This window comes from Citrus clementina, unplaced genomic scaffold (assembly GCF_000493195.1).
Source record: "Citrus clementina cultivar Clemenules unplaced genomic scaffold, Citrus_clementina_v1.0 scaffold_3, whole genome shotgun sequence".
Lineage (NCBI taxonomy): Eukaryota > Viridiplantae > Streptophyta > Magnoliopsida > Sapindales > Rutaceae > Citrus > Citrus x clementina.
This window is the reverse complement of record NW_006262339.1, coordinates 39,420,271-39,441,378: the sequence shown is the minus strand read 5'-3', so window position 1 is coordinate 39,441,378 and position 21,108 is coordinate 39,420,271. Positions and strand designations below refer to the sequence as shown.

At 32.8% G+C, this 21,108-nt stretch overlaps 3 protein-coding genes across 6 annotated transcripts; 1 reads left to right on the top strand and 2 right to left on the bottom strand.

Annotated features, from left to right (window-relative positions):
• Positions 1-4,661: 4,661 nt before the first annotated feature.
• On the bottom strand, positions 4,662-6,074 carry LOC18049714 (vinorine synthase). The gene has a single exon (XM_006443058.1). It carries the CDS (start codon positions 6,072-6,074, stop codon positions 4,662-4,664), a length of 1,413 nt encoding a protein of 470 aa, XP_006443121.1.
• A 920-nt stretch (positions 6,075-6,994) lies between these two features.
• On the top strand, positions 6,995-12,606 carry LOC18049713 (uncharacterized protein At3g49140). 4 transcript variants are annotated; one of them, XR_002906410.1, is made up of 12 exons: positions 6,995-7,425; positions 7,671-7,797; positions 8,362-8,581; positions 8,721-8,823; positions 8,897-8,961; positions 9,144-9,266; positions 9,341-9,439; positions 9,746-9,899; positions 10,531-10,640; positions 10,927-11,076; positions 11,246-11,367; positions 12,046-12,132. XR_002906410.1 is itself a non-coding variant. In XM_024188119.1 (12 exons), the coding sequence occupies exons 1-12, from the start codon at positions 7,380-7,382 to the stop codon at positions 12,415-12,417; spliced, it is 1,377 nt and encodes a 458-aa protein (XP_024043887.1). In that variant the 5' UTR covers positions 6,995-7,379; the 3' UTR covers positions 12,418-12,606. The 4 variants fall into 4 exon arrangements, 3 of the variants coding, with proteins under 3 accessions (XP_024043887.1, XP_006443120.2, XP_024043888.1); XM_024188119.1 differs by lacking the exon at positions 11,246-11,367 and adding an exon at positions 12,304-12,606 and having other exon boundaries at positions 7,701-7,797; positions 12,046-12,141; XM_006443057.2 differs by lacking the exon at positions 11,246-11,367 and adding an exon at positions 12,304-12,606 and having other exon boundaries at positions 12,046-12,141.
• LOC18049712 (solute carrier family 35 member F2) lies at positions 12,606-19,509 on the bottom strand. The gene is made up of 11 exons (XM_006443056.2): positions 19,011-19,509; positions 18,307-18,401; positions 17,231-17,288; positions 16,368-16,562; positions 15,917-15,993; positions 15,011-15,093; positions 14,671-14,722; positions 14,247-14,315; positions 13,977-14,063; positions 13,683-13,744; positions 12,606-13,075 (listed from the first exon to the last, which is right to left on the bottom strand). The coding sequence occupies exons 1-11, from the start codon at positions 19,126-19,128 to the stop codon at positions 12,850-12,852; spliced, it is 1,122 nt and encodes a 373-aa protein (XP_006443119.1). The 5' UTR covers positions 19,129-19,509; the 3' UTR covers positions 12,606-12,849.
• Between the last annotated feature and the right edge of the window lie 1,599 nt (positions 19,510-21,108).

Below are 21,108 nucleotides of genomic sequence, written 5' to 3'. Positions count from 1 at the left end.
AAAAATCCGATCCGTGGATTAATGGATTGGATTGGATTGAAAATTTGATAATCTGCAATTGGTGGATTAGATATGGATTTACTTCTGTAAATCCGCTAAAATCCGTGAATCCACAAAAAAATAAAAGTATTTATTTACTTAAAAAAACTTGTTAAATATGACATTTGTACTTACTAATAAATAAATAAGGTTAAAATATAGTTACATTAACACTATATTATATCTTATCGGATAATATATAAAATAAAAAATAATTAAATAAACAAATATAGTTTCCTAAACAATTAATTTTCATGTACTGATCTAAACAAATGAGATTTTTTCCTTTTTGATGTGTTATATTTTGAAACTTCAAATGTATTTTCTAGCTTTATTTAAAAAATTAATTAATTTAAATCTTATTTAATTTTAAATTTGATCGATAGTAAAATTATTTTTATATTAATTGCTTATTTAGTTTGTTCTTCGATTGGACAGAATTAAAAATTTTTAGTCTGCAAACCAATCCACAAAATGGTGGATTGGTTATGGATTGGGTCAAATTCGCATCTGATTCACAAACGTATGGATTATATTTGAATTAAATTTCACCAATCCGTGAATTGGATTGGATTGAAAATTTTTAATCTGCAAAATCGTGGATCGGATATGGATTAATATCCAATCCGCAAAATCCGATTTGCGAACACCTCTAAAACATTGATTGATATTCTTTTTTTTTTCATTGGTAGGTTTTGTCCCCTTAAAAATTTGTTATAGCCATTGTGAAACTAATCTTGAGAAATTTGAGAACCAAGTGTGAATGTTTATTTGAAATTGAAAGAAAAAAGTTTGAATTACTTTAATTTTTTTAATTACCATGAAATTGAGGAATGAGGAAATAAATAGAAGTATGATTAATTAATTAATTTTATCAAAAAATAATTCTAAAAATAAAAAACTTAATTTGAATAGAGGATCTTAGATACAAAATTGATGTATTCAAACAACCCACCCTTTTTGAAAATATTTTCAAATTCAAATCAAACAAACCTCTTTTTTTTTTCTTGTTCTCCTCGTCAATAAATGTGTATCTTGCATCTCGTCCCAAAAATAAATGATTCCTCCCTTTGTCTTTTCTTTAATTAGAAGCATCTGGGTCTATAATTGTGAATCTTAGATCTAGCTAGTAATTCCCATTTCTTGTGTTACATCAGCTTTGTGCCAAAATAAAAGTCCGAAAATTTGATGAGGATTCATGATTCTTACGAAAAAAAAGGTGAGAAATGAACTTCTAGATAAAATGATGCTAATTAAACAATCAAGTTTTTAATCATACTTTCATCAATCATAGCATGAGTTGTAGGTGGCAAGCTGTTTGGAAGTTAAATGATCCTTCAAAGGTACGTATTTTTCTTTGGCGGGCATTATTAAATATTTTGCCAACAATGGAAAAATGAGAGTCAAAGAGAGTTGTACCAGATTCAATATGTTGCATGTGAGGCCATTTGGAGGAGACAGTGATGCATGTTTGCTGGGATGTGATAGGGCCCAAGGGGTGTGGAAATTAACGATGTTTAAGTGTTTGTTTTGCAAAATAATAGTTATGATTTATGGGGGTTTGGGTATGCTAGATTGTGCTTACACTTGCTGAATTGCCTTAATTTACTTGTGATGCTTATGTGGGGTATTTGGGAAGCTTGAAATAGCTATTTGTATGAAAGGGTTCAAGTGGTGCCGTCATATGTAGTTGCAAGACTGAGTGCATGTTCCAATCTTTTGGGTCTGTGCAATCTGTCAATGGAAGCTGTTTGCAACCTAGTGGTGTTTGTGACTCCATTGGGCTGGTGTAAATTAAATATGGATGTAGCTTTAGCATACGACTCGCTAGTAAGATTAGTTTGTCTCCATTGGTGATGAAGTTGGATTCATTACTGGTTACTCAATTTGTTTTAGGCAAATGTCATATACATAGAGAGTTATTTTAGATCATTTCAGAGGTACAGAGGCTAATTTTAGTGCGATGGCGCTTCATGGTTTGACATATTCTAAGATGTTATAATCATACTACTAATGTATTATCTAGATTTGCTCATAAGTGCTATAGATATTTAGTTTGGTTGGAGAATAATCCAAGCCTCTTATAATGTTATCTCTAACTTTAATCTCTGAAATTAAATACCTGCTTTTGTTTCAAAAAAATAAAACTTCCAACCTTTTCACAATTACAGTTCACTGCACGACGCATTTTATGCTTATAATTTATTTTTATGCCTTATATAATTAATGGTATCATGTCGAAATTGATTATATAGTTCACTGGATTTCTATATCAATTAATTATTTTTCATACTGTACAATTGAATGATAAAAATAACTATTAATTCCAATACTATATAAAACTCAAGACAAAGCTCAGCTCAATATTGTATCTGAATTTTACTATAAATCCTCTATTTTTTTTTCCACTTAATTAGAAGCAGCTGAATCCAAATTTTAGTATAAATTCCTCTAAATCCTTTGGCAAAAGAGAGCCTGTGAGTTTTTAGGTGCAGCGGAGTTGGAGAAGAAGGTTCGATAATTTTTCTGGAGATGATACTGAGATGCATTTTGTCTGTTGGTTTGCTAAATTGGAAAGGAAATGTTTGTCTTTAGCAAATGTGGTGAGAGTGCTCGGGTGAGCCTGACTGCTGCTCACTTTAAATAGAAGATTAATGTGATATATGTGCAAATACTTTTGTGCAAAAAAATATTGTACAAATTAATGTGATATTATCAATTGAATTAAAAACATCGTCTGCCTTTGAGCGGTTGCAAGCATTTTTTGTATTAGAAAATTGCAACAGATTTCAACTTAATATTCAATCCAACTAATTTTTCTATACGAACTTAGTTAAGATTTTGACTTAAATATGTACGTCAAAATTTGGCCATTTATTTGGTTGCATCTAAGGGCTGAGATAATCGTTTATGTAGCATTAAAACTCTACTAAATAGGTAACTCAAAAAACATAACAGTTGAGGTATTATATTAAAACTTAAGAAAGAGAGAGAATCCCGACTCTTGACATACTTCATTGTTCATTCCTCATTGAGATTACACACTACAATATATATATATATATATTTTTTTTTTCCCTACCACTTCCTCAGTATTCATTTCTGCATCCAAAAATTATTTACACTTTCTTTGATCGTGTCCCGAAACTTTGGCACACTATGCATTTTCGATTATTACGGCTTGGAGCTAGACACCTCAATCGAGCTCTCTAATCTATCCTTGCTACTGAAACCTTATTTTCCTTCTTTTGTCCTACCTTTTGTTTGTGTTTTTTATATATCCGGATCTTGAACTATCACTTGGCTAGATATGGCTCCAAAATTTTCTAGAACCTTTGAAGTAGAAACTTGATTCCCGTTATTGCTTTCCTTGTATAGACATACGACACAAATGACTAAGTTCATATGCTTCTGAATTGGCACGTTTCATCCATCTTTTTAAAATGAAATCTCTTCAGTTTGAGAACAAATTGTTCGAAGTAACCATCATCTTCTTCTTCTCTAAACTTGAAACGAATTGAATCAACTAATCGATCACGAAATTTGTCAGAAATGTTTCGTGTGTAAATGCTTGCTGTGTGCTTCAATATTGTCAAATTATTATCATCAATGACTCTCTCTTTATGCTCAGATATACAAATCTTTTAATAATTCAAGTTTGTTTTTTTCGAAACAAAATTATTAAAAAGCGCATAATCACCTTCACCATGGGCCGTCTTGTCATTCCCGTATCAAATATTTCTCGATGGTACACTAGCTCAGTAGCACCCATGATTCACAAATTTCATATAAATTTTTAAACCGTTCACTATTACCCAAGCCACATACTCTGTAATCAAATCACTCCACATATTTTCAATTTTTTTTCACAATTTCTTTTTTGTACAAATCATAATTCTAATTTTCTTAATATTTGTAAGAGTCAGTATTCTATATAATCCCATTGAAGTAGTTGGAAAAAGAAAATTTTTTGCTAGTAAAATCTCGTCAGGATTAACTCTCTTTCTTCTTTAAGTTTTAGTATGACACTTCAGCCTTTTTGTTTTTTGAAGTCATATGTTCAATGGAGTTAATGCCACATAAGCAATTATCTCAGCCCTTAAATTTAACCAAATGAATGGTCAGATTTTGATGTCTAGATTTAAATTAAAATCTTAAATTAAAAATAAAGGTGATTTTATGCATAAAAAAAAAATTGTCATTATTTCCATTCATAAAAGGACTCCTACAAACTCTCTTTTAGCATTACCTAAGTGCAATTAACTTCATTTAACACAAAAAGCCCCATAGAGCTTTTTTTTTTCCCCCTTGGAAGTATTATTTGACTATTTGCTGATTAATTTTTGACAGAAAGATTTTGGACGGTATGTTCTGGAGCCTGTATAAACATTGAAAGATTTCTTTACAATATCATATTTTCAAACTCACAAGTCATATTGTAATTGAAAACATTAGATGTGTAACAAAATATTTAGTTTGCAATTTAAAACTTATAAGAAAGAAACAATTATACTACTGACCAATATAATCAAAATAAATATATACAGAAAGATACATATGTCATCAATTTATTAGTTGGTTGTATACATACAACAGACATTTATTATCGTTGGGGAAAGGATTCAAATCCTGCTCCTAGGGCTTGAAGTGAAAGAGGCATAGGCAAGGATACCAAGATCTTGTTCAAATTTCGACATGTCGTTAATAGGCAATCCCACCCAGGCTTCTACTCCTTTCCCATCACATGTATCTAAAAGCATGGCAACATTATTAAGCCTCATGACAGTGGTAACCCACAATGGCTTTCCCCATCCAAAATCAATTCCATAATATTGAAGTCCAATCGGACCACTAAAACCAAACATCCTAACACTATTAGTAGTATTATTATTATTAGTACCATCCTTTAGAAGCTCTTCAACTGCTTCCTTATACTGATTCACAAAAACAACACCACCGTCTTGATAAACTTTTCTCACAAAATCATCACTCACCATCTTTGTAAATTCACGAACATTTCTTGCTAAAGTACTCTTATTATAATGACCATCACCTGCTTCATTATTTTCTGTGCATGTAACTGCATGAAAGAGGTTCCCAATACAACCTTCGGGTAACGGTGGATTCATTCGATTTCGTAAATTCACTGGGATTGTTGCTATAGTAGAAGTAGAATCAATATGTTTCTCTCTATCCATAGCTAGCAAGGCACCCCAAATAAGCCCACACACAGCCTCAAATCGTGATGGACGATATTGAAGATTCAAACTTGCTTTTTCCATTATCATTTCTCTTCTAAGAGCAGCTATCTTACTACCATTAAACCTAAACCTTTTTGTTACGCATTCTGTTGAACGTTGCCATTCGTTAATACTCCTCGAATAACCTGAAATCTCTTTGTTTGGTGGGAAGATATTTGTGCAATCAACAACAGCATACTTAGTGCTAACATCAATATTAATATCATGATCATCATTGGAATAATTAAGTTTACCCCAGTTTTTTATAAACCCTATTGCCGCTGCCCCATCAGCTACAATGTGCCTGAAATTAAAACCCACTGCCACACCTCCGCAATGAAAGTAATTGATTTGCACAGCGACGGTGACATCATGAGTGCTCAAGTGCTTTTTGTTCGGATTGAACGGAAGCAATTGTTCCAGTGTATCCATCTCTGGAAAACTAAGCACATCAAACATGTTACTGCCGACGAGGGTTTCAACAACAGGGACACCAGAGTCGTCACAATCAATAACATAATTATCTTTGAGTAGTACTCGTCCTGCAAAAGGATAGTAGTGGGTTAATGTTTTGGACAGAGACTTTTTTAGGCGACGAGAAATGTTCTTAGTACTATTAATGGTCGCAGTACTGATTTTGTCATCAACTCTTGATGATGAGTCGTAAAACAAAACAATTGGTAAGTAAATATCGGGAGCTAGTTGATCAAGAAGAGATAGCTTGTGAGTTTTAAGGTGGTGAGGAGTTGGAGAAGATGGTTTGATAATTTCTTTGGAGATGATGCGTAGCTGCATGTTCTTGGTTTGCTATATTTGGAATCTTGTTTAAATTTTTGCTTTGATTGATTACAAGAAAGTGGATGTCAAGTTTTATATAGAGTCAAGGAGGATTTATCAAGAAGAATGATTTCAAAATATTCTCTAGAGTCTTAGCCGTACAAAGTCAAAATCATAGCACTTGACGAAAGATAAATTCAATAATATCCAGAATTAAAGTTGATTCCTTATCTTGTAGTCTATGCTTCGAGGCAAATTCTTGACGAAAGATAAGACTTCAAGCACTAAATCGACACAAGAAATTTGCTCAAATCATCCTCATAAAACTTTTGGAAAAAAGCCATCGACATTCGAGACTTTCAATAGTTTACTTAAATGCACACATATCTCTATCTGTTGAAGAATTAATTTTCACATAAATTTCTTTTTGGATAATTATATCCAAAAGAAACATAGTTAGGCTAATATAATGAAAGAATGTTATTACTCTCCCCTCCCTAAAAGAAAAGAGTATGGGTGACCATTGCCAAAACTAAAAAAATCTATACGCATATTTAAGTAAAATTTAAAGGTCTATTGTTTAGAATTAAAATAAGGTTCTGATATATTCAATAGACACCGATATTATTATCAGATGATCAAATTTTGTTGACTTTCTGACTATTTCACAATGAATAGTCTGTTGGGTATGGTACCCAAGAATACCGTAGTCCCTTAGTGCAATCGACTATGTCATATTTTAATTAATAATAATTTTATTTATTTAAAGAAAAAAAGTATGAATAAAAAACTTGCAACGGACGTCTCCGTAGATATTTGAATCTATCTTCAGTCGGCCCAAACCCATTGATTATTGGTCCAAAAAAACTCGCGGATGAATGTTTCGAGGCTCAAAATGACCGCAATATGTTAAGCCAACAGAAGTGGGTGAGAATTTATTGTCTGAGGAAAATGAATATTCGATTTCCAATTGGATAATACCAGAGCCAGAGTCCGTACCCGGATTGAGAAATTGGCATCACTATCCAATACCTACAGGGGGATCACTGGATTGAGTGAAAAGGACAAAAAGAAAGAAAAGGACACAAAGCAGAACTCGCAACTGGTTGCAGCTTCTGCTTACAGGCTACAGAGACAGCAGTGGGTTTCAGTTTCTTGGCTCAAAACAAAAGACACAGTATCTGATCATTAATATTAGATTTTGATGGTCCAATCTCGCTGACTGCCGACCGCACGCCCGCATGACACAACCTAACGCTTTTAATTAATAGTTCTCCATTTCTCGACTCTCATCGTCACTCTCTCGCTCATTCATCCCTCTTTATGTCGATCGCAGCTGCTGCTGCTGCTGCTTCTTCTTTCTCTCTCGGTAATTTTACAAATCTGTTCTTTTGCAAATTTTACAGTAGCCTTTTCAATTTTGCTTGTTTTAGAGGAATCCCATTTTGTTAATTTGATTTTTTATGGCACTTATCTATGTTGTTGACATCCCCACTTGCAAATTTGTTCGTTAGTCAGTCAGTTGGATGGTGATTTTATTGAAGATTGCTTTTTGGCATTTGTTGCTCTTCCTCGCTTATGTTGTACAATTTTTTGGTTTGGTGATGATTTAAGGTCATTCGGAATGTCATTTATGCCGTGCAGAGGGGATTTCCTGCTCAACTTCAAATGGGATCACAAGCACTTGGATAAAAAATCCTTCTTTTGATGCTCACAGAGCTCCTGACTTTCCTGCCATAAGGTTCTTTTTTTTTTCCTTCTCTATACAACTTTTGGATTTTTCTGTAATAACTAGTTTGTTTAATTTTTTTAAATTGAGTCAATTGCTTTGCTAGCGAATTTGCAAAGTCAACTACGGCTTAAAGTCTTCCATGTATTTTAAATTGTTGGATGCACTAGCATGATAAAAGATTTATATTGATAGGCTTGTTCAATCTGCTGTTTGAATTGATTTTGCTATTGCATGAGATATTATTTTACATTAATTTCATTTGTGCTTTGGCAGTAAATATGTGTTGTCATGCTGCAATTGAACACATTTTTGATTTACCTGCAAAAGAAATTGAATAAGTTATTATGCTTGATGGTTGGAATAGTATTATGCATTTTGTTTGTGTGTGTGTTCATGTTTTTGTGCACAAACACAAACTCAGTCACAATTTGTAATGTGAATGAAGATTACTGAAATCGTGTTATGCTTAGGCTTCACTACTCCACCCTTCTTCTCTTATTTTCTGAATTCGTGGAAACAACTAAAACTTATCGTACTTGTAGTGAAGAAATTACTGTTCTATATGGGGTGCAGGAATCCCTTTTTTGGTTCCACAAAATTCAATTGGTTGTCTACCGGACGTGATCTTTGCCTTTCAAAAGTTTCAGTTGCTGCAGATTACTCTGATTCAGTTCCTGATTCATCTAATTACGTTAATAACCGAGGCTATCATCCCCTTGAAGAACTTAAATTTCACAAAAGGGTCAGGGACACCAAACTCACCTCAGCTGAAATAGCAAGGACAACTGCTGAGGTTTCTGCACTTTCATATTTTGAAATTATAAAACTGAAAGAATGGTTATGTCAATGGTCTAAATGCAGTGATTTGCTGCCATATTTAAATCAACTTCTCTATCTAAGATTGCACGGTCATAGTTTTCCCTTTCTGGCAGGCTAACAACAGTTCCTTGCTGGTCTTTCCTGGGACTGTACATTGTGAACCACATGAACAGATTTCATGGGCTGAGTTTCAATATGTTATTGATGATTATGGAGGTCCGCTTTCTTCTTTGGGAAATTTGTATTGGTGTTATGTAATTGGACCTGATCATTTTCTTTTAATTTTCAGATATATTTTTTGAAATTTTTGACGATGAAAATATTTTACATGATCCTGGAGCAAATAACCTAGTGGTAAGGATATATTTTCTTTTCTAATTAATTAATTTAGTTTTATCTGGATGTTGGAGATAACCAGATATTTTGGATCAATCTGAGTCCACAATGTGTCGGTTACATTTTTTAATTTGTTAGAAAATTAAACATATAATTCTGTTCATAGCTAATCATTTTTGTTGCTTCTGAATTACCTTCAGACTGCTTTCATCGGGATGGATATCCCTAAATACGATAATCAAAGGGTTGCTGCTGGTGCTGGATACAATTATTCAGATTTTGTCACCAGTGATGACATACCTCTTGATGAGGACTATTTTGAAGTAATATTGCTTATCTCTCGTATATATATTGGGATTATCCTATGGATATGTAAATTCATATGCTCATCATATAGGTTGTGGATTCTGAAGTTTCTGATGGCTCAGTTGACTGGGGAATGCCAGATACTTCCAGCTGGGTTCATCCTATTTATTTTTCCAAGTGTTTGACAAAGGTGATTATGAGCTGGTTTTGTAATTAGTAATTTTGTTATGTCACTGACAATTTCCCAACACCATGATCACAGTCAGTTATTGTTCTATCTTTCTATTGCAAGTTTAATTATTTAACGTGAAGTGCTGACTGTTATTCTGCTAATAACATGAACTTTGTATTTAATTATTTATAAATTTTTTTAATCTCCAGATTGTTCAACTTTACATGGCTAAAATTCTGGGTTTTTTTTTTTTCTCAGTATTATGTATGTCAAATTACTTTTAGTACTCTAGTGTAATGATTTATTTCTTGTTTTTTCATGTAGGCTGTTAATATGGAATATGATAGAAAAATGGATCATCCTTCAAATGGTCTTTCTATAGTGGGTTACCTCAGGCCTGCGTTTGCTGATGAAGAAAGTTACTTGAGAAGGCAATTTCATTCAGAAGATAGTGACGGTGACAACTCTGACTGGCAAGGTACCATATGTTTTTGCTTTGGTTATTGAATCACCAGAATGGACTTCGCTTGCATTGAATAAAGTTGCTGTGACTGAAGGGGGTTATCGAATAAGGTGGATACTCCACAATGAATGTAATTAAATTAGTGGCTATTAACTTTTAACCTCCAGCAGATTTTCTAGGATATCTTTCTACTCATAATCTTTAAGGAATTGCCTCAAATGCCACTGCCAAACAATACTCTGCAGTTTTCTATTAACTCTTAGCACAGAGGCCATGATGTGGCGGGTTCAAGTCCGCCTGATTCCTGACATTCTGGAGTATGTGGTCCCCTTTTAAAAGTTTTTCCTATTAATAATATGGCCTGTTTGTGTATGATTGAATTCAGAAGTAATGGCATCCACAAAAACTTCAAATTCTTCACATGTAGTTGAAGGATGTCAAGGAGCTGTTATTTATCATACTCTGCGCTGCCCTTAAAATTTTTCCTTCCTTTATCTATAAGTATATGCATTTCTCTTGGAAAAGAGGAAAAATATTCTAGAATTCTTTTGAATACTATTTTTCCGCCATTTTTCACTAGTTCTTGAAAAGTTGACTATATGCTTATTGTGAAATATCTTTCTGACTCATTTGCTGTCATGTTTAGATGGTGAAACCCCGAATTTTAGTTCGAAAAATGGCAGAAGCAACACTGGCTCAACTCTTTATAGATTGGAGATTATGAGAATAGAGCTTTTCTCTGTGTATGGAATTCGGGTATGTACATTAAACTCTCAATATTCATATGTGTAAGATTGACTCATACAAGCTGACAAACCTGATATGAGGAAGATTGGATAATTAGATCTTACTGTGAACTGGAATTCAGATAAAGATAATGAAAAGGTATTAAGTAGCAATTGTTCTAGAATGTTCTCTCCCCCAATCACGACATATATGCATGTATATGACATAAATATGAGTTCATTTCTTTCGATAACAGTGCAATGTATGAGATTCAGCCCCCTTAGATTGAAATTCTGTATCCTTCGAATATGTGCAGTCCCCTGTTAGTTTGCAAGATTTTCAAGATGCTGAGCCTGATATCCTGGTACACTCTACTTCAGCAATTATAGAACACTTCAGCCTAAAGGGCATTAGGTGCAACGGTGCTCTTAAAGCGCTTTGCAAAAAGAAAGGCCTTAATGTTGAGGTAAATAAATTTCAACCTCAGTGTTTTTGTTTCTCATTGTAATTACAAGTGTTTCTGTCTCCTTTATCTTCTATATCGTGTAGGCCATTTACCCTTGTGGGTAAACTTTCTGTTTAACAGTTTCTTATGCCATTCTTGAATTTAGTTTTGGTTTTAAATGTATGTACAGGAGTCCATTATTGTTGTTTAATAAGCAAGCAGAACTAGAATGTTGCGGTGCTTCAGAACAATTTTAGAGCTTAAATTCTACTCTAAGGTCATTAGCAAGAAGCGTCAGCTTGTAGGTTAAAGGTAATCTAATATGGTATTGATCTAGGGTTGGCCAGATGCTCTATATTTCAACCTTTACCTGTTCACATTAATTAAATTTTATAATATGACAAGTTTTTTGAATGACACCTTATTCTTTTCATAGGTGGAAAAGCAAAATTAACAATTTACTTAAGTTATTGAAACTTTTTGTTTTATTTCTGATTTTAAAATGAATATGATCTCAACCTTTATCATAGGAATCAGTTCCTTGAAGGTGAAAGTCTATTCCGTAGGCAATCAATTCGGTTTGTCAGTGGCCAGTTGGCCTATTAACTGTTTAAGGTTTCCTTTAGGGAGATAAGCCTCAATCTTTTTGCATTTGGGTTCTGGTGGGAGAAGAACATGGAAAGAAGAAATAGGGGAAAAATGAATGAGGGATATTTTTGCTGGTTGCGAATGATGATATTAATGCATCTCATCTTATTACACAGGACATATTTCAATATCTGTGAATAAAGGGAGGCTAGAATTGGAAATGTGAGAATAAATAAATTTCTTTTTTTTATTTAATAACAGATGTCTAGTTTCATTTCATTTTTATTTCTTTTTAGCTTTAGAGATATATATTATTCTTATGAATTCGAGGTACATGTTTAACTTTTCACAATATATTTGAGCTGAAATTTGAATCTCTGATCAATTAATTTGCCTGTACAGGAAGCGAATTTGATCGGGGTTGATAGTCTTGGCATGGATGTCAGAGTATTTTCTGGGGTAGAAGTAAGAACTCATCGTTTTCCTTTCAAAATCCGGGTAAGCATCCTCCACGGCAGTTAACAATATTTAACTACTACAAATTTATTCAGACGCTGGTCTCTGTTTTGACATGGCATTGGTGCATGAAAAAAAAAAAAAAAAAAAAAAAAAGAGAGAAAAATAACCCCTCATTGATGTCTAGTGTAAATATATTTGCAGGCTACATCAGAAGTTGCTGCTGAGAAACAGATCCAGCAACTGTTGTTCCCACGATCTCGGCGTAAGAAGCTTCGATCTCAGCGAGATGTACTTAAAGAGTTGGACTGTTTTTAGTTTGTTGATTTTATTTTAATCATAACTATGAAGGAAAATGATTTTCAGAATAATTGGGATCAAACCCATGAGTTACTGCAATGTTAATCCAACAGAATGGATTATGTTTAATAATGAAGAGTTGTATGTACAGTTGTTCATGTTATTTTTCAAAATTATATATTCAACAGATGTCTGTATCATATATAAATAGTACTAGGATTATCTTCAACTCTCTAAGCATTGGCAACAAAAATCATGATTTTGGCTTTGCATTAATAACAATTTCTGTCATAGGCCAAAATGGTAGTGGTTATTATTCAACCAATGTTCATTTCATGATCCCAAATGGAATCTCAATAATAGTGCTATCCCTTTGATAGCAACAAGCTTTCTAATATTATCGACTCTAAACTCCTCCACTTTATTACCTTGCAAATCATACTCTTGAAATCACGATTTCTTCCCCAGTGCATCATCATATCCCTCGTTCTTGTTCTCCAAGAGTAGATTCTCGCCAATGCCAGATGTTGCAGACTCATGCTTGCTAGCGTCTCTCGTCTTTGAGCTCCCACCTGCAGTCCTTTGGCTGCAGCTGGCCTCATCTTCAAAATCCTTGTTTCCCAAAGCCTCTTCATCAACAATCTCAGCACAGGGTTGATCATCATCTTTGTCACCCCTGCAGAAAGAAAATAAAGAAAACTCAATATCAAAAGCAAATGATACTTTCCCTAATGTATGCACAAAACAGAATTATGTTAGCTTCATATTGAGTCAGCCATGTGCTTTGGTTACAAAACTAGATAGCTGCTTACACGACAACAGAATTCTCAACAGGGTACAGTTAGTAGTATAGAACTTCCATAACTGAAAAATGGACCCAGAAAACACACCATTAGACGAATCACTTCACAAGAAAATATATGTATTACGCTACTTCGGCATTTTTCTTAAATATTGAAATAAAAAAGTGAAATTTGAAAGACAACGATAAATAACACAATATGTCATCTTCACAATAAAAGGCCCTAATTCATTAAAGGCAGGTGTACTGGAGCTCAAGCTTGTTGGTGGGCTCACCAGGCCCTATTTTTTGTTTCTCTAACCGATTGCCAGCCTAATGACAGAGCCCAGCATTGAGGCCATGCAAACTAAATACAAAGCATGACTAGTTTATGTTACTAATATTTTCTTTCTTAATGTGTGAAGTAAAACTACAGTAATCAATATTTAAGTTGTATATTTGTAAAGCTGGAAGAACAAAAAGGTTTAGCAATATTACGAACCCAGAATAAATAATAAGCCCCACAGCAACAGCAGCAAAGGCAATGAAATACAACCAATCAACCTGCAGAGAATAATTGGCATCAGAATGGAAATTCCACCTTGCAAGAAATTTAGAAACCGAATATAATCAAAATTTTCATAACATAAATTGATGATAACAATAGGTCAGCCAGTCAGCCTTCTAGAAGCTTTGCTGGTCGCTTCCCGAAAGCCTCTTTGCTTTACTATGTATGTATGGTCTAATCTTTCCAATGCCCCCTTCCTCGCTGCCTAGCAGTTTACATTTTACAAACCTTCTCATGGTAGGCACCAATACGAATGAGAACAGCCCACATGTCCGAGGTCAGCAAAGATAGATTTAGCATTGTCGCACCATTAGTCTGAAACAGAGCCAAAATTTAGATGGTATTAGACGGTAATGCACTGCAAGTAGAAAGTATGAATCTAGATTTTTGAAAACAAGCATTACATGCACCGGTTATGAATTTTGTATTGCTATAGCACAGAATCCAAATTTTGGTACTAACATCACATTATCAAAGATACAAAATTTAAAGCCATACCTTAAGCAAGATAGGGACAAACGAGTAAAACAGAAACATAGCCAAAGCATATCCAAAAAATGGAAGGGCCTGAAACAAAAAATGATAAGCAAACAATGTGATATTGAACTCTTAATACAGAAAAACTCTAATAAAAGAAATAATGCGAAACTTTTATATGTACTCCCAAAAAAAAAAATACAGCCAAAAGCTGTTCTACCATTTCAGACCCAGAAAATAAAATACAAAAGTTTGCTTCCTTTTCATTCAAGCCATCAAAAACTTAGTTTCAAAGTTTTAACTGACTCATTCGTTATGCTGCAGACAGTTTTGTTTATAGATAAATTTCAACTTATTTTGGTCTGATTACTCAACTTAATAAATAATTTAAGAAATTATATTATGGAGCAAGCGACTGACTGAGAGGAGAAAGAGAGAAACTCACAGCCCCCGCTGACCAATGAATCGATTGTAGCTCCTTGCGCTCAAGTATGCTTCTATAGGCATCATTAAGGGGTACAAATTGATAATGTAATGGCATTTGAAGAAACTATAATTAACTATGTTTTGGATGGCAGAAGTTCTTTGTATTAGAAAATCATAAACTTCAAAGACACAATTAGGTGAAACATTATTAAAGCAGTAAAATGGAAGTTTCAAATATCCCATAAGTTTCTACCAAAATGACCAATTGAAAAGAACACGAGTAAACTTAAGCAGAACACTCCTCTGAAACAACAAGAACAAATTAATGAATTCATGCATTGTTTTAAAATCAAGGATACATTTGGATAGCACTAATTATGCCACCAAAGAGGCCCAAAAAGGCCATGAGTTCAATTCTATCAGCCTTCTTCACAAGAAATTCCTGCACAACAGAGACACAAAGAGTTGAAGGTCAAAATTTAAGATAACTCCAAGGTGGCATAGAACCATTAATATAGTTAACTCCTAAAATGCTATTCTTTTCTATTATCAACCACCATAAAAGGTTATTCTCCAAGCCTATAAAAGAAAAAGGGGGGATATGTCTGACGTAAAACGTCTGAAGAACCATTTTCAATCCTAAATCTTCATACAGGAAAATTTGTGCAAAGTTATAGAGGGGGAGGGAGTTCTTACTTACATACGAGGAGAAGCAAACTATAAGCTGTCTTTATAAAAGCAATACTTAGAACAAAATAGCTATCGATATAACAGCAATTACCGTGGGCATTGTGCTTCTCAAATCAAGCTTGTGATAGAACATTAACCCAAAACCATGGACCAATATATGTAAGAATCAGAATTGATCTTTTGCTGAGAATCTTAGACCCATGGTAAAGACGCATCAAATGAATGTGGTGCCGCTAACAGATCATAATACATCAACACAGGCTACCAGAATCAAATCCAAGGAGGGTGGCTTCAAAATGGAAGTAAGGAAGAGAGAACAAAAGGGAAGAAAGAAGGATCCACAGTATGAAGGAGAGAGGAACAAAACATTAAAAAGGACCAAAGAAGAGAGAGAAGACTAAGATTTGATGGGAACTTAAAATTAAAAATAAATAAATAAAGAGTGAGAAGTGTAGACTAAAGAATCTGGCACTTAGAACTGACAGCAACATTACAAAATATTAACAATCATCTATGATGATGAAGATGAAACCTTCTGTGCAACAAAATCAATAGAAAGCAAAAATTGTTCTTACCTCACTGACATTACTGACGGCATATAATGTTGCCCCAGCTATAACAAGTGCATCTCCTTTACGAGGGCTGCTCCCGCCTACAATTCAAATATTGTCCATGACATTCAAGAACTACATAATTTGCAGATTTTCTCACATAATAATATGAAATGACAAGCTTTACCATAAAAAACAACAATTTAGAAGTGAAAATTAAAATTGTCAACCCATGCAGAGCAGGCACAACTGCATTTGCTAATATGAAAATTTGTTTGTTTTACATATACTTAGTGTTTGAATGGTAAGATACAAGTATTTGCTATCAGAATGACTTGGCTAACATAGACAAAATTGATTGAACAGAAAGAAAATCAGAAATAAATTGGTAGGGCAAAGTTAATATCAACTGAATGAAAGAACAGCACTACGTACTCACTTTATTATCAACTGAATGAATGAAAGTATTACTTACTCCCTCGGTCGCCAGCATGAACATCTGAAAATATAACCGTTACAAGCCCAGCTACACAAACAACCACACCGGTTATCTTTTTGTATCTATATTTTGTTTTTAGGAATATCCAGGTAAGAAACATCACACACGGAATTGTCCAACAGTCGAGTAGCATGACACTTGTTAGAGATGTGTATTGATAGGCCTTCACCACTGTACATTAAAGGAACACCATATCAATTTTAGTAAAAGAAAAATCAGTTTATGAAATGCAAAAGATACAATTCCATGACAGTGACACAAGAACAAACATTGATGAGTAATTCTTTCTAGAAGTAAAGGCATTCATGGAAAATTAGCAATTACTTATACAAAGACTAGAGGGATAAAATGAGATGTATGGTTCAGACAAAAAAATGTCCTTACCAATAACTTTTCATCAAGAAAATAATCAGAATGACATCCATAATTGAAATTCAAGATCAATCATACCACACTTTTGTACTGACCACAACAGTACCATAGATATTGATAATTAAGATATGAAGTTATAAAATTAACAGAACACAAATCCTAACTCCATATTCAATCTTCAATCAGAGAGGAAAATATGCATATATATAATGCTCAAATTGCACCAATTAAGGTTGTGATTGTGTGTGTGTGTGTGTGTGTGTGGCAGTGGCTTTCCTGGTTTGGGGATGTGAAGACTTATTTAACAATGAACTTATATCAATTTCTTAGAATGTTATCTTAAACATCTTAATACAGCATAACATTCAAAACTTCAGCCAAAAGAACAGGACTGTCAGAACAAGCTATATATGACTTGCAAACAAAAATAAATAAAAGATGACATCTCTACTACCATGAGCACTCACCAAGAAAATTTCCCTCTACATCAATCAATCCAAGAATGAGATAGTAATACCATTTTGCCTGCACAGATTCCATTAGAGACATAAACAACCATTCATCAGATATTAGATCCTGAACTTATATGCATCAAAAAAAAAAAAAAAAAGGAAGTAAACAAATGAAAAAGTGCAAATCACTATTTGGGCTATGTTGTTTAACACATTAGTTCAGGTCCTGTGGCCCAAAAAGCATTTATCCCAGTAATCCTCTTTGTCAAATCCCCTTTCATATACTAGGACCTTTCTAACTGTAATCAGTTCCCTGTCCTTTACAATCCATATAACTGTTTATCCCCATGAATATGACATCAGTTGATGCTAAAAGCCTAACTCCTGAAAACAGAACAATGTTTTTGCGGGGGTTGGCATTGGAGAGGATAAAGACTATACCAGAGCTCACTTCTTTGCAGCAGCAGAGGAAATTGCTATTGATTAACTTAAAACACAATTATTAGACAAGCACGTTCACAAGACCTCCAACATTGACAGCATAAGATTTCCTCAAGTTCTCCATAGAAGATAAGACCAAGATCTATCAATCATCATGATGTCTAAATATCATAACAACTACTCTATTCAAGTTTGATGGTTGGTTTTGAGGAATTAACATAAAATTTCAAAACAAAATACCCCCAACAAATGCCAGACCAATTTTCTGATTACATAACTAATCAAAGAATAGTGGCTAATCACCCGAACTGGCTCATGTTCCAACACTTATCAAAATGCATACTTATGTTACAGGGTAACTTGATCAAGTACCATTTCCTAGGTCTATGTTTCTAGGTTCCTCATTAACATATGAAAAGGCTTAATGTATTCAGTATTGGAGATGCTTCGACAACTAGGCTAGCCTAAATCTCGACAAATCTCAACATGGCTGCAGTCAACCTTAACTATTTTACTTTTATTAACCAATAAACTGAATATAAGAATTTCTAATATTAGAAATATAAACAGAAAGACAGGAAACCTTTGACTCAAATGTTGAAAAATAATCATGCGTTGCTGAAACAGAAGAGCAAACCATAAGAAATTACCTTAAGTGGTTGTCTCCTGTAAAGCATTAAACTTCCATAGACAATAGCTAACAAGACATAGTTGAAAAAAGATTGTGATGTTGGTGCGTTAATTCCTGATGCACACAATAAGATAGATAATTGCATATCAAACACTAAAAATTTTCAAATAAACAAATGGTAAAGCAATTTATTAGTAAATAATCACTAGAAATTTATGCAGAACGATTATGAACTTTCACTTTTTCATAATCATAACACTAAAACAAATAAAATTTGATTTAAAATTTGGAATCTGCATGTTTTGCAAATATTCTGGGGGGGAAAAAAATAACCTTTATCAAAATTTTCAAATGCCAAACAACAAAAATTTAAAAGATTAAAAAAGCTGAAATAGATAAGACATAACTCAGCCCCAATGAGAATCAATCACGAAAATAAAACAGGCTAGTGAATTTACACTAATCTAAACTGAAAAATTACTACTGCAAACAACTAGAAATCAAACAAGTAAACAAAACAAGTTCACTTTTAATAAGTGTATTAGAGAATGATTATATATAGAACACATAAAGAGAGAAAAATTCATTATTCAGACACTTGGAATTTAACAAGTTCACTTATTACAACAACTATAATAAAAAAATCCATACATTGCAAACAACTATGAATAAAATGACATGAACACTCAAAGATTGAGAAAAAAGTAAATAAATAAAACTAACCTTTTCTGGCAAGCTCAGAAGATGAAAAGCCAGTAGAAGTGATCAACAGAGAAAGAAATTGTCCCAGACCAAGTCCCAGCAATGTCTTTTTAGTCCAAAACTCTTTAAAACTCACCATTTTTTAAAACCGAAAAAAAAAGGGCCACCAAAATCCCAAAAAAATTGAAATTCCAAGAACCCAGTTCAAAGAACAACAAAACAGTCAAACACCCCTTTGCAGAGATACCATTAATGAGTTTTAAAAGCATATAAATAGTCAAAATGCCCAACACCCAGATGAGTATTTTCCTTCGTGGAAGTGATGAAATGGCAAAAAGAATAATTAATTAAATAAATAAATAAATAAAAGAATAATTGGTGATAATGATTTGATTGAAAACAGAGTTTCTGTCCTATAAGAAAACGAATGAACGGCTGTTCGACACTCCCAGACTTCTACCAGCCGTTGAAGGTTGGCGAAATTGATGCCAATGGCTTTTATCGCATCACTTCACTTGTTTGACGTATGTAAACAACGATATTTAATACATTAATTTATGGCAAATAACTATTAAATCTCATCCAATCAATGCTCATAAATTAATTATATTTTGAGTTCCACTGCAGTACAGTCAAATTCATTTTAGTATTATACATGATTCTTAATTTACACATTTCACCCTTTCAAAAAAAAAAGTTACACATTTCACATTTATGTAATTAATCTTAAAGTGGGGTTACTTTGAACATTTTGATTTTAATAAATAAAAAAATTTTATTACAAATAAACCCACCAGGTAAATTATCATGAAGAATAGTTTAAGATAAATCAATATTACATAATTTTTTTAAACATCTATGTAGGACACTCATTATTTAGTGTATAATTCTCATTCCTCAAATCTTAAAACTTTTATTTCCAATATCATAATTAATATTTAAATGAGTAATGAAAAAGTCAACATTTGAAAAAATTTGACTACAAAATATATGTGATACTTTTTCTTAAAAAATAAAATATGACAAAATCAATTTAAACAAACATTTTTTTTGTTGGCTTTCGCCTCTTTTCATTCTTCTTATTCTTTATGGGTTTGGGTAATATTTATAAAATACTTTTTTTTATTTACGGTGTTCTAATTGAAAGTATTTTGGATGCAAAATCTAATATTGAACATAAATAAATAAAAAATTAATACTAAAATTGTGTTAATTATTTTCTTTATAGCTTCACTTGATTATATAGTTGTAGATATGTGTTAAATCTCTTAAAATTGGATGTGTCATATAGTTTTATTGATGTTTTAAGTAAATAAAGTTAATTAATTTAAATAAGGATTTTTTTTGGAATTAAAAAGAGTTCACAAAATAAAACTTAATCTTTTAAAATTAGAATATGTGTGGACAAAATAATAGAGTATTTAAAGTAATTTTTAGAGTGCAAATATTCATATCATATTATCATTAATCTTAACTTAAATATATAATTGGGTTACCTTTCCTTTGTGTTGGATACCATCATTATCTCATCTCACACTAGTAGTAGAGACGAGATAGATATTTATAATTCTTGTGTTCTTCAAACTAAGTAGACACATTTTAGATAAAAGATACTTACATGATGCCCATAAACAAAATTCGTGAGGGTGAAAATAGTATACTTGAAGTTAAAGTGAATAATATCTACTTGGTTGTTTAAATTGAACCATTACAAATAGTATTAAATATGGCTCATAATTTAGTGTCTAAATTGAGTAACCTTCATGAGGATTCATGGTTTTTAAGAAAAAAAAATTATCACATCTCATATCGCTCGTGGAATTTAGATGAAATATATTTAGAAGAATAAACTTATAAATCTTAAATTCTCTTGAAATACTGTTGCCTGAAGTTCAAGAGCAAATCCATACCATAAGAGTAAAGGTTGTGTGCGGGACGTTAGTGTCAATGTTACCTTATACCTACTCAGCTATATGATTTACATCAAATAATTTTAAAAATTGTTAATAAATCCAAAAAATTGGAAAATCCCTTACATTGAAACATCTTTCTTTTTTTTTTTTTTCCATCACTTGAAGTTAAGATCCTCGCATCAATTCCCATCTCATCTTATGTTACT